The 14,189-nt window shown below is 41.3% G+C and overlaps 1 protein-coding gene across 4 annotated transcripts in view; it reads right to left on the bottom strand.

Annotated features, from left to right (window-relative positions):
* The window catches only part of ADGB (androglobin), a 170,386-nt gene that overhangs the window by 36,898 nt on the left and 119,299 nt on the right, over positions 1–14,189 (bottom strand). For all 4 annotated transcript variants that reach the window (XR_010918636.1, XM_067542212.1, XM_067542213.1 and 1 more), the window contains 2 exons: positions 9,613–9,800; positions 8,157–8,341 (listed from right to left, as the gene is read on the bottom strand). Coding sequence is in view for 3 of the 4 variants with exons in the window: in XM_067542212.1 (XP_067398313.1) it covers positions 8,157–8,341; positions 9,613–9,800 (373 nt within the window). In the remaining variant the exon portion in view is untranslated. The remainder of the gene's footprint in view (positions 1–8,156; positions 8,342–9,612; positions 9,801–14,189) is intronic.

Here is a 14,189-nt window from a genome sequence, read left to right as displayed (position 1 = left end):
TTCTCATCATGGTAAGAGGATAAGCCTTTAAATCCAGAATGAAGCTGTATGAAATCTTGTCTGAGGCAGAAAAGCTCTGGCCATTACTGAGCCCAGGACTGCTCCAATAAATTGTATTTTCTGTATTGGAGAGAAGACTGACTTATCTGAGTTGATCAGAAGGCCTAACACATCAAAGATGGACCAGATTATGTGAATGCTGGATACCACCTGTGACTTGGATCAACATTTTATCAGCCAGTCATCCAGGTAAGAGAACACATGGACCCCTAATCTCTGGAGGAATGCTTTTACCACCACAGTACACTTTGTAAAAAAACACTTGGAGCAGCTAAGAGACCAAAGGAGAAGACTGTGAATGGATGACAGCCGCTGACGATGAATCTCAGAAATTTTCTGTGGCCCTGATGAGCTTCACATGAAAGTAGGCATCCTTTAAGTCAAGAGCAACATGCCAGTCCCCCAGCTCCAGAGAAGTAATAATGGAAGCTAGAGTGGCCATCTGGAATTTTGATTTTTCCAGGAACTTATTTAACCGCTTTAGATCTAAAATGGGCCTGAGACCCCCTTTTGCCTTTGGGATCAGGAGGCACCAGGAGTAAAACTCCTTTTCCCTGAACAAAGGTAAGACCACTTCGATAACTCTGACAAGGAGAAGTGATTATATCTCTTGCAGTAATTGCCTTGTGAGAGGGGTGCCTGAAGAGGGACGGGAAAGGGGGTATAGAAATAAGATGGAGTATATATCACACTTCCACCAGGCTTAGAACCTACTGAGCTGTTGTAATGAGGGCCCAAGCATGATGAAGTGGGTCAGGCAGTGTACAAAATTTGGGAAAGGAAAAGATGGCACTATGGGAACTGATAGACTATTCTTGACCTGACCTTCAAAATGAGCTCTTGGAAGATGCCACCCTCCTTGATTAACCGGTGGCTGTGGATGCAGAGGGAGGTGTTGGTCACCATTTGTAACCTCTACTCCTTCTCACTGGTAAGTGTTGGGCTTGAGAAGCAAACCCCAGAAAACACTGAGACTGATGAGGGCAGAATTCCTTGGCTTCACTGCTTGGGTGCAAATGCCCAGGGATTTCATGGTCGCTCTCGAATCTTTGAGACCGTACAGAATCCCTTCTATCTTTTCTGAGAAGAGCAGCAGCCCTTCAGTCCAGGTAGGTCCTGTTGCACATCTGGAGGGAGGCCAGAAGAGCGTAATCAGAGTGAGCAACGCATCGTGATGGCAGAAGTCATGCTTTATGATGCAGAATCAGCTGCATCTAGACCCACCAGAAAAGCAGTTCTGGCAACCAACTTGCCCTCCACTATTACAGACTTGAACTCCTGTTTCACCTCATCTGGGAGCTTGTCTTTAAACTCAAACTGTATCCCACAGGGTGAAATTGTAGCATTCCAGCAAAGCTTGCTAGTTTGCAATATGATGCTGTAAAAGCTTCCTCCCAAATAAATCCAGCTTCCTCTCCTCTTATTTTTTGGGGTTGAAGCCTGGTGTCCCTATCTTTCGTTTTCTTTGGCCACTTCCACTACAATGGAGCCTAGAAGAAAATGATTATCTAAGGCTACGGTTATACTTTGCCACCATCAGATCGATTTCTCTGGATTGACTGAGTGGTCAGTGAAGACCACCTTCACAAGTGGCATAGCACAGTGCAGTGAAGACGGCGTGCGGAAGAAAAGCAGAGAAGTCGACACAAGTTACGCAATTTTTTTGCGTAGCTTACGTAACTCCCGTCGATTGCCGCCAAATCTCGGAGGTAAGTGTAGACAGGGTCTAAGTGATTTTACTCCTGGGAGAGGACACTCGTTTTGTAATCTGAGGCAGGGAAGCTGGAGTTTGCCAGAGGACACTGAGAAGCTCCAAAATAGTCTAATTTATTAATAGAGCTATTCTAGTTAGAGCTGCAGATATCATCATATTCACCCGCTTATGGAATTTTCCCCAGACCTCCTCTAGGTGGATATCTAGGGCCATAGCCATCCTCAACAGCTCCTGATGAGTCTTAAAATCATACAGAGGTGCAGAAATAGGCTCTGCTAAAATTGCCTCATCGGGAGATAAGGAGAAAGATGCTAACAGTACCAGGAGCTAGTTCAGTTCCTGTTCCTCTAGCGGCTGTTCATGAGAGGGATCCCGGCTCTGCTCAGTACCAACTGTTGTTTCTGGTGACAATGCTCCTGAGGCCCAGCAGATGGAGCTGCTGAAATGGCTGCAGGGACGCTTTTGATTATGGGAAGAGGAACCCCATAAGTTCCAAAAAGGCCACCAGTACAGCCCCAGACCCAACTATGCACAGACCAAGGGTCCCTCCTATGAGTTTCCTGCTGGCATTGAGGCGGAAACCAAGGCAGGCAGGTGAAATATACCTCCTGATGAGACCAGCAAGGTTGGGATACATAGGATTCCACTTCAGAAACTGATGAGGAAGCTTCTTCTTGAGACTAAGCCGGTGCCATACCCATCAGTATGTTGATGTCGAGGTGAAGGCGCTGGAGGTGGTACCTTGGTGATGATGCCAGGTGAGTCTCTTGAACTACTGGTGATAGGGGCACTGAGAGGTTTCACATTTCTCCTGCAGCCTCTAATGCCTCAGGAGTAGATAGTACCCAGAAGACACTCTGTGGTACTGTGACATGAGGCAAGACCAATGAAGATGTTTCAGGAGTTAGTTTCTTCAGGCTCTGGAGTCAGCAATTTCCCCAGTTTAGAGGTGTGCTCTGGAGAGTGCTTCCTCCTTGAATGCCTTCCTGGGTCTTTAGAATCACTCATGCTCCTTGAGTCTTTTGAAGACCCTGGTACCGAGTCCAATTTCCAATGTCTCTTCTTTGGTACCAATCTGCATTTTGGACTGGGAGTGCCTGAGGTATGATACTGACACCAAGGTGCTTAGTACCCAGTACCTGGACAGAGCTAGAGGGCTCACATGGAGGCTGCAGTGCCAGTTCCATCAGCAGATATTTTAATCTGGCTGCCCTGGATCCCCTCCCACCTGAACAGGGCTTTAAGCCCTTACAAATGCTGCATTTGTCACTAACATGAGTCTCCCCCAAGCACTTGCAGCTGCTGAGGGGAGGGTCCCTATTATGCAGAGCCTTGCTACAAAAGTGACAGGACTTGAACCCAGAGAGCACAGCATATCTCCAGCATAGGTGATGGTACACAAACTGATTCTGGAACTACAAAATACAACAAAAACAATTAAGACAGTTTTTTTATCCATCTAACTAGAACTAACTAACTAACTACACACAGGTACTTTTACAAATATCAAGAAAAGACATGCAGAAGTAAGGCAGGGAATTCCAACAACTGTAGGGGCAGTAGGAAGGAATTGAGGGTGGTGTGGGGCGGCTGGGTGCTTTATGCCTGTGTGATGTGTGCAAAACAGCAGAAGGTGCTCCGGCAATGCCAATGGGCACTGCTGTGGGTAGAAACTCTCTGACAGCTGTGCACTTGCGTGCACAAGCCCTTACAGTGGAATGGACGTGCAATCATACAAAGAAGAATGGTCTGTTCCCAGATCAAAGACCCGATTGTAAAAAAAAAATGGGGAGGACTAAACTTTTCAAGTGTGTGCTTGTTCTGAACTAGCAGCTGTTACAAACTTGTGATCACAGAAAAGCCCTTTGGTGGGGTCTGAAAGACTGTTCATGTGAAAGACTGTTCACGTTCCATAGCCTAGTATTTATGAGATTTAAGCACATATAAACATAAGCAATAGGTTTAGAGCATTTTAAATTGTTTAAAACAGGATTTTATTTAAATTAATTATAGATGATTTTAAAATTTATATTTTTTATACTTTTTATTTTATGGGGTTTTTGAAGGAGCTATTTTTTGTTATATTAGGGTGCATATTAATACCTATTTTATTAAGACACTGTTTAATTATTTTATTACTTAAATGTTTTGGGGATTTTATTGTAAATTTTTCGAGAACTTAGGGCTTTTTAAGTACAAGGCAAAAGAACCTCCCATTCCTCTCCTGGTATTAGCAGAGTTACTAGTTATTGGTGTAGTTTTGTCTCCCCCAAATCTTCTTGTTTAGACATTTGGGAACAAAAGGGAATGTTTTCAGCTTAAAATGAATTTTTTTTGGAGCGGTCTGCTTAGGAATGTTATTATACAAGTGAATGCAATTGGGCTTACAACAATTAAGTAGCAACCACTGGCTTTACAACTGATGGCTTTTTTTTAAAATTTAGCATATTAGTGCTAGGAGCACAACAGCTAGTGCCACCTGAAACACTGGAATTACTACAATTAAATGTAAGGCCTGACCCTGAGGGCTATGGGCGTAGGCGCCTGCAACTCTGCCAGTGTTTAAAGCAAGAGATCATAGGGGGACTCTCCAGAAGAGCCCAAGGGAAAAGGAAGCTCATGAAGACCATCCCTCTCATCTTTATAATGAAAAGGATCTTCCTCTGACTCGTCCCCTCTTCTTAGGCTACAACTCCCATGAATCGCAACCACTATTCCCTTCTGCCTTGCCAACATGGCTCTGAGAACACATTCTTACATTCCCCTGGGTCTTATTCTGGAAATCTTTTGGTAAGACTAACAATATCTTCACTTTTTATAGTCTGCTGTTTTAATCCAGATACTTTCTGCTCCAGCCTGTTACTTTCTTGCACACTATTATACACCTGCTTCTTCAGTGACACTATCTGAGCACTCTTAAGTTGGATTTTTTTGGGTCTCCTTTAACTTTTTAAATTTTTTTTTTAATTTTTTGCCTTTAACTTTACTATTTGCTTACAGAGCTGCGGGAATGCTTCTGGTAAAGGTGACATACTTCTAAAGCCCCTTATTATGCTCCTGCATGAAATCTGCTAAGCTGTTACCCCAAACCATTTTCATCTTTTCTCCTTTTTTTAGACTTTTTTCCTTCGTTCTTCTTCTTCTTTTTCTTCTTCTTTACTTAATCAGGCTGTTTTCAGGGTTAGCTCAGGGTTTTCAAAACCTACAGAAGTGGTAACTTAACTATTTTACTTTAGGCGATTTCAGGAATAAATCAGTGGAAACACAGCATTTTTATTTGATAAAGATTAATATGAGCAAGTGTGTTCTTATTAAAACTAGTATTTATTAGATTTAAGCACACACAGACAAGCAATAGGCTTAGAGCATTTTAAATAATTGCCTAGAATCTGGGACAGTATTGTGGCAGGTCTGAGTTAGCCGGATGCTTTCCCGCCGGGGAATAAAAGTGTCAGGAAAACATCTCCATAGCTTTAGAGAACTACTTCAAAGTACACTTTATTATTTTATATTACTTATTAAAGACACGTAGAGTCATTTTTTTTAACTTTAATAACTATTTATTAACAACACATTTATAACAATCTTAGCCATAATAAGCTTTTGTATTAAAGGTGCCTAAATTTAAGGTTCCTGTTTCCTTTTTTTTTTTTAGTTTTAAATTATTGACTTTTTAAAATTTATTTCAATTAACAAAAACTGTCAGCCTGCAGCTAGCATCTAACCTTGCCTCTAAAAGCCCTGTTTATTTAAATTTACTTTTAACTATGTGATGTTCTATTATATGAATTTATGGTAGCTAATGCTCACAATATAGCTGCTATTAGCTTAGCTAACTTCTAAAGTAACACACCCCTTACATTCAAAATAACACCCTCAAGCAACTACCAACAATCCATTCGCCCTCCCTTTCTTCAGGAAGGACCCTTAACTGATCCTTTTGATCTCTAGACTCATGGCCTTGGCCAACCAGCTGTATAACTTCATTGGAGCCTACAAATTACAACTTCTCAGTTGATAGATTGGTATTGTCTTTCAAGTGTTTGCGGAGCTGTTCTTTATAGGCTATTGTGTGATCTTCCTACTTGTTTTTCCAACTGCCCACTATTGAACTGAATCAATACATTCCCACAGTCAAATAACCCACTATCGCTCTACATTGACTATCTCAATACCGAGGTCATGTAATCATAAAATTATTACATTCTCCACAGCCCCCATTAAAATCAATGGCATTAGTTTAAGGGGTAATTCAAATTTGGGATTACAATGTTTTTTTGCTGTATAGAATCATAGAATCTTAGAGTTGGAAGGGACCTCAGGAGGTCATCTAGTCCAACCCCCTGCTCAAAGCAGGACTAACCTCAGCTATATCATCCCAGCAAGGGCTTTGTCAAGCCTCAGCTTAAAAACCTCTAAAGATGGAGATTCCATCACCTCCCTAGGTAACCCATTCCAGTGCTTCACCACCCTCCTAGTGAAAAACGTTTTCCTAATGTCCAGCCTAGACCTCCCACACTGCAACTTGAGACAGTTGCTCCTTGTTCTGTCATCTGCCACCACTGAGAACAGCCTAGCTCCATCCTCCCTGGAACCCCCTTTCAGGTAGTTAAAGGCTGCTATCAAATCCCCCCTCATTCTTCTCTTCTGCAGACTAAACAAACCCAGTTTCCTTAGCCTCTCCTCATAAGTCTTGTGCTCCAGCCCCCTAATCATTTTTGTTGCCCTCCGCTGTACTCTCTCCAACTTGTCTACATCCTTTTTGTAGTGGGGGGCCCAAAACTGGACACAATACTCTAAATGCGGCCTTACCAATGCCGAATAGAGGGGAATAATCACTTCCTGCGACCTGCTGGCAATGCCCCTCCTAATGCAGCCCAATATGCTATTAGCCTTCTTGACAACCAGGGCACACTGCTGACTCATATCCAGCTTTTTATCCACTGTTACCCCAGGTCCTTTTCTGCAGAACTGCTGCCTAGCTCATCGGTCCCCAGTCTGTAGCTGTGCATGGGATTCTTCCTTCCTAAGTGGACGACTCTGCAATATCTTACTGATTTTTTTTTTGAGGATACTGAAATGTAATGCAGACAGGAATCAGAAATGTCTACATTTGTTTTGATAAAATTAGGTATTTTTCTTATATAGTATTGGTAATTTACAAAAAATAAATGAAAGTTATGAAAAAAAATCATGCATTTCATTACAGAGCCATCTGTGCAAAACTACTGGAGGCAAATGCATGAAATGACACCATTTTGATCATTACCAAAGCAATAATCTTACAGAAAAAGCAGTAGTTGAATGATTTTTCTTTACCTCAAGCAGCTAATATGCTGACATATAGGCAGAAACTGACTGATTTAAAGAGGATTATTGGCATTAGACCCTTAATATAAAGGGTTACTTCTGTTAAATTTTCAACATCGATGCATAGTCCTGCGTGTAAGTGTAGCAGTTGAGTTAGTGCTTGCTTTCTATTAATCACTGCTGCATTATTGCATATACTTAAAGAAAACATGTAGGGTAGTAAACCCTACACAGAATGGGATTACACAAAAATATCTGTATGCAAACTACAGCCCTGTATCTAGATCTTGTAAGCAAATTGCAAACAACATGGTTGGAAACATACAGATAACAGGAAAACAAATGAAGACTAAACAAGTGGTGCTGAGATTGGAAAGCACATTGATCTAAACCCTTTATAGACTGTTAGATATATTAAGAATTTAGTAGGTAGGATGTATTTAATCTGAATTAAAATTACCTGAGCATAGTAGTGAAAAGTGCCTGAAATTTGCTTAACAATACATTCTTGATATGAATTTAACCTTAATCATTGCTCCACAACAATAAAATTAAACAGCACTTAAAAATCAAATGTCAATCTACTGACTACATTTTCAAAAGCTGGCACAAATCTAAGTTCAGTTTTTGACATCTAATATTTAAAAGCTGGAAAAAATGAAAAGGTCTACTAAAACTAGTTAAAAAAACATAAATAAGTGTTTCAGTCTGAGACAAAATTATTCATATAAAAGATATGAGAGAAAGAGAGAGAAAGTATATACAGTAACTGACAATTAACTTTAGTCCCAAAGGAAATGTTGTATAAATTGGAATTTGCCCTCTGGGGTAACTTTTTTCTCAATCTTTGTTTTGACATTATAAGGGCTGTCAATATTGTTATGCTATTTATACCTTCTATAAATCTGGTACTATTAGCAGAGCTAAAATTCACAATGAAATGAGGGAAATGACAGAATTCATGGAAAAACTGGGAAAATTTATAGTTCTTGTGTATGTTTTTGAGGTCAGTCCTACTTAAAGGCATTATTAAATTGCATATTCCTCTTGAAATGTAAAATAAAGTACTTACACTGAGAGCTTAAAGGCCTTTCAGTACATAAGAAATTAAATGCAGGGATGACAGCATGGCCCTTTCCTACAGTGCTCACAATTTCCTCCTCACTATCCAGGACTTGTAGTTTAATGAACACATCTGATTTAGATGTTTGTAACTGCACTGTAGCAATATGTGATGCTGTGACTTTTACTGCATACCTAAAGAGGAGAAAAATTCCAGCAACATAACCAACTACACCAGATTGTTCATTGATAGAAAGTCTAAAACCCAATTCAGGAAAGTATCTTCATTAAAAAAAAACCCACAAGAAACACTAAGCCACATACTTAAATGAACTGGGATGGGCTTAGCATATGCTTAAATTGTTTTCTGAACTGGAGCCTATGACATTAAGCCTCAACTTGCACCAGATGCAATTAAAACAAGATTTTTATTGTTGTTCAAACCACCATGAATTAGTTAAACTTGTATCACGATGTTCAGTATGAAACCCTTTCTCCCCCCTAAGGTTCAAAATTCTATGCTCTAGCAAGAAACGTGTAAAAATTAGACCCTGATCCTGAAAAGTCTATGTAAGTGCTTACCTTTAGGCATGTGAATAGTTCCAACCTATTTTAATAGAGCTTGCACCTCCATATTTAATAACCAAAACATGTATACAGCAAAAAAACCAGTAGGTTATATAATACTAGTAGATTTTTTTTTTTACTATTTATTAAATACTGCTGTATGTACAAGTTTGAATAGGGCTCTGCATACAGACCTAAACCAAGGGCCAGTTAATCAGCTGAGGTAAACTGGCATAGCTCCTTTGACTTCAATGAACCAGGGCTATTTATGCCAGCTCAGGATCTGGCCCAAAATCATTTTAGTTCATTGGGAAAAAAAATTACAAATCCAAATAATTTCTCATGTAGATATAAAACTTGTCCTAAACAAATACGTATGCTCTAATCAAACATGTATAATTTGCAATCAAATGAAACTTGCCTGCCAATATCATAGAGTGGGAATGTGTCTAGTAGTCAGAGCAAGGGACCTGGTGTAAAGACTCCTGATTCTATTCCCATATTTGTCACTGACTGGGGCCCACAAATTCTGTGCCTTAGTTTCCCCATTTCCAAAATGTACATTACAATGCTAACCTATCTCAGACAGGGATTATGAAGCCTAAATTATTAAAGTTTGTATAGTTTTCTGAGATTCATGGTACTGAAGTGCAAAACATTATATTATTATTTCAAAGTAATGAATTAAATGTAATGTTCTTTAGCCAGAGCACAGCACCCCACATCTACACTAAATATTGGCAATATTTTGATAATTAAACCCTATTCTCGGAAAATGTTCAAGTCTGACTTTCATACTGAATAAACATAATTGCCTGTAAAATTGAAGTATATCTTTCTTGCTTGAGTAATGTTCATATAAAAAGAGACATTTTAATGGTTTTCCTTCCAAAATTTACCTGAATACAATGTGCTTGTCATTGGGTATATAATAGTCTTTAATTTCCTTAGTGGAATAGGAATTGTTTACAGCATCACGAGAGAGAACGGGGAGTGGATTATGGGAACCAATGAGACGTAGTCTCCATTTTCCAGCTGCCACAGGTAAGTCACCTGTATGTGCTTCGGCCATGAATGTGTATCCTTTCTGAAAAACAGAAAACATGTCATTTTTCATTAGGAATGAACATCACTAAAAATTATACATTTACCATGAATACTGTGTACCCACAGAGAGCAAATACTTCTCAGTATCACTGCTGATGTGGCACTACTATGGCTCTCTTATAATCCTACCATAGCTTAAGGAACCCATAGAGAATCCCTTGATAATATTGTTTATATTTCATAGAATCACAGAAGATTCTATGAAAGATTCTAAGAAGAAGGGACCTCAGGAAGTCATCTAATCCAACCCCCTACTCAAAGCAGGACCAATCTCAACTAAATCATCACCTTACAAACCTCTAAGGATGGAGATTCCACCACCTCCCTAAGTAACCCATTCCAGTGCTTCTTGGCAATAAGGGCACACTGATGACTCATGTCCAGCTTCTTGTCCACTGTAACCTTCAGGTCCTTTTCTGCTGAACTGCTGCCTAGCTACTTGGTCCCCAGTCTGTAGCAGTGCATTTTAGCATTTATTTGCTAAAATGTTAAACAGCAAATCATTGTGTGAAATCCAATTTAGAAAATATTTATCAAATCTTAAACATTATCGTAGCATGTCCCTCATTCTTACGATAACTCTCCCTATGATTAACACAACCAATGTTTATTCTAATTTTGTTCTCTTTTGTGCATTATACTTATGTGTGATGAACTGCCACATACATCTTCTCTCTTTATCTTGGGATTTTATACTGCTTCATAAGAACGTAACTATTAAATATATAAATTGTTAAGAATTTAGGTTAGGAACTTTTTCTTATAATGTGTTTGTACAATGCCCAGCACAATTATCCTAACTGGGGTCTTGGGTGCTAATGAAATATAAATGTTAAATTATAAAAATATACTTTCATAGAACAGAAAAGTTTGCTTCTGTTCCAGTTAAATTGGCAACGCTGTAGATTACGGCAGCATCCTCAAGTAATTATTATACTGACATTTTCTTTTAAATATGAATAATTTAAATGAAAAGAAAAAGATACAAAAAACTGACTGTGACTATTGAAAGTAACATTGTTTAAAAATAGTTCCAGAGGGGTAGCCGTGTTAGTCTGTATATAGATATCCAGGTGCATTGAGAGCAATGGGGGAGGTGGAGTTTGCTTACCCATTCTCACCTCCTACTCAATGGTCGTCATTAGGTCTTAAGTACCGGACTCCACCTCCCCCATTGCTCTCAATGCACCTGGATATCTATAAGATGCCTCCGTGTTACCTATTTTCTGTATTACTGCATCTGAAGAAGAGAGCTGAAGTCTCTCGAAAGCTTATGTCTGCAAATATTAAATTTGTTAGTCTTTAAAGTGCCACAGAACTCGTTGTTTTTATTGTTTAAAAACAATATCTGTCTTAATCTCTTTGGTTCCTTCATTCTGGCACCTCCCCATCCCATTTTCTTTTTTCAATCTTCTTTCTTCATTTCCCTGTTTCTCTCCCTCCTGCTCTGAAAGACTTTTGTGTATAATCCTGGCTCCTCAATTTTCCAAAGTATTTTGGATCTCCTGAGTTGTTTGGATAATTGGGGTTGCACTTTAGTGGGAACTAGCTCAGAAGACTTAGATCACTTCAGGGACAGACTGTTTCAGAGGGATAACACCAGTTTCTCCATTTCTTAAACATCTATGTATGCTTTGAAGGTGTGTGACTTTCAAAAACGCTCAGCTTTTACCTAAATTTGCTTCCATTGAAGTCAATGGCAATTTTATCATTGGCTTAAGTGAGAGTAGAGTTTAGGCCAAAGTTAAGCACTTTTGAAAATAAGTGAAATGAATCCTAAATGAATTCTCTCCTGGCTCCAAAGTACCTATGTTGAGATGACCTTCCCTTGGGTGATTGGGGCTGGATGTAGCTTGCCTTGGAGGACAATAATGCTCCTCTATTCAGCCAGAGGACTGCCAAAGAGTGATACAAGGTTCTTCTTTCCCAAGAGGATGCATCACATCACTCCCTGCTGCCCTTCATTCAATCCCCCATGCTATGTTGTTACTGGACCACCATCCTGGTTCTTTTCAAATTTTTTCAATAAGTGTATTGCTTATTCAATTTTTTGTTCAGCAACAGCAAAATACCCTGCCCATTAAAAAACCAAGAGAGGGTTGTTGGGGTTACTGGATATGGAGAAGCATGAAGTATAAACCGCCTAGTGTGGACAACAGATTAGTACAAGTTAGTTCCACTCAATAGAGGCCACTATTGAGGAGGGATGTGGTGAATACATGTTCTTCTGGATGATTTGGCTAAATACACAATAACTGGCTTTTCTATTCACTGCATATTCATATTGTATTAGGCAACTACATCACTAAGGTACTATTCTACCATTAGCTGAAGGCTGTCTATTCATATAGCACTAAAATTGGTGGGAAGTAATTGGCAGGGGAAAGCAGTGGTGAGGCAGTTGTTGATCATGAGACTGAGTACGTTAGAAACAACGGTGTGATGTGGTATGTGCTCTGCAGAACGCTGACAGGAAAATAATAGCAAAAGTAAGCAAAACAACTAACAATCAAGACTGTCAGTAGAGTGTCAGAAATGCAAACAGTTAGTCATTCTCCAAGCACACTCCGACGAACAGCAGCAGCAGGAGTCCTGTCCTGTCACTGGAGTGGAGGGAGAAGAGACAGAGACTTAAAAGGAGACCAGAGGGAGATGAGGCCTGACCTAAAGAATATCTAAGCACAGTCACAAGCAGCTGTCATCGACTCGTCAATGACTCACCATCTGAAGCGGGGCACTTCCACTTCGCATCACTTCATACTGAAAGGTTTGGGGTGCTCTTTAGCTTATGAGGGATTTGAGTTTGCACCAATAAAGAGTGGTTTGTTTTGGAAAGAACACTGCTTGTGTCAATCATTTATTGAAGGCTTTATCCATGTCCTCTCAGAAATTCCATAGCCACCCTGGAGACCCATGCCTAAGAACAGATTAGTTACAACAGGTGGGCTGTTTTTGTAAACCTGGGAGGGGGCAACATGTGGGCTGTTCTGGGGGTACCTAAACTCTGTGTTTGGGGTAACAGATGGATCGCAACATGAAAATACTCGTGCTGAAGGTCAAGGACTGAGAAAACAAGGTTACTTACCAGTAACTGTTGTTCTTCGAGATGTGTTGCTCATGTCCATTCCAATATAGGTGTGTGCAGACCCACAGTGCATGGTTCCTGGAACTTTTTTCCCCTTAGCAGACCCCGTAGGGCCGGCTCTGGTGCCCCCTGGAGTGCCGCGCCCATGACGCAGCACATGAGGCACTGCCAGCCCTACGCCCTCTCAGTCCCTTCTTTCTGCCAACTCCGACGGTGGGGACAGGGGGTGGGTGTGGAATGGATATGAGCAACACATCTCGAAGAACAACAGTTACTGGTAAGTAACCCTGTTTTCTATCTTCAAGTGATTGCTCATATCCATTTCAATATAAGTGATTAAATAGCCATACCTCGGAGGTGGGTAGCAGTTACCGGTGAGCTGCCCTCAGCATGGCTCTGCTGAATCCTACATCCTCTCTTGCCTGCTGAACGATGGCGTAGTGGGACGTGAAGGTGTGGACCAACAACCAGGCAGCTGCTTTGCAGATGTCCTGCAGGGGCACTCTTTCCAGAAAAGCCGTAGATGAGGCCTTAGCTCTGGGTGAATGTGCTGTGATGACACCCGGTAGCGGCCCATTCGCCTGCTCCTAGCAGCAGTTGATGCAGGATGTGATCCACGCAGAAATGTGCTGGGTGGAGACCGGTGATCCTTTAATCCAGTCCCCCGCCCGTGGCAAGGTGCTGCGCCAATTTCTGGAACAGCCGTGTCTTCGATTTAACAGGCCAGGGCTCATCTCGCGTCTAGCGAATGCCATCTCCAAACCCAGACTGCGCGGTTTGGGAAACACAGGAAGAGATCAATCGTGGTTACAATGAGGTTCGGAAACCAACCCAGGCTAGGAGGCCGGGCATGGCCTCCACTGCAGTTTATCCGTATAGAATAGTGTATAGGGGCTCCGAGGTCGAGGCCTTAAGTTTGGAAACCCCCCAAGCTGAGGTAATGGCCGCCCGGAAGGCTACCGTCCATGAAGCACGACAGAGGGCGTGAAGCCATGGGTTCCAAGGGGGAGGGCCCTATGAGTCTTGAGAGGACCAGGCTGATATCCCCGGGAGGCACCAGGTTGCGGACCTGGGGATACCGCCTCTCCACCCCCTTGAGCACCCTGACCAATGTGGGATGGGAGAACGGGGATCTCCCCACTAGCGGGTAATGGAAGGCCAAAATAGCTGCCAAGTGGACCGTCAATGAGGCCAGCACCAGACTGCAGAGTACTCCAGGGTCACCTGCGGAGGCAAGAGGCTGGCGGAATGCCCCGGGACTCCGCCCAAGAAGTAAACCATGAC

The sequence above is a fragment of the Emydura macquarii genome, unplaced genomic scaffold, assembly GCF_026122565.2.
Source record: "Emydura macquarii macquarii isolate MOO-44397 ecotype Brisbane River unplaced genomic scaffold, CSIRO-AGI_Emac_v2 contig_705, whole genome shotgun sequence".
Classification (NCBI taxonomy): Eukaryota; Metazoa; Chordata; order Testudines; family Chelidae; genus Emydura; species Emydura macquarii.
The sequence above is the reverse complement of the archived record's forward strand: the minus strand, read 5'-3'. Positions and strand labels throughout refer to the sequence as shown.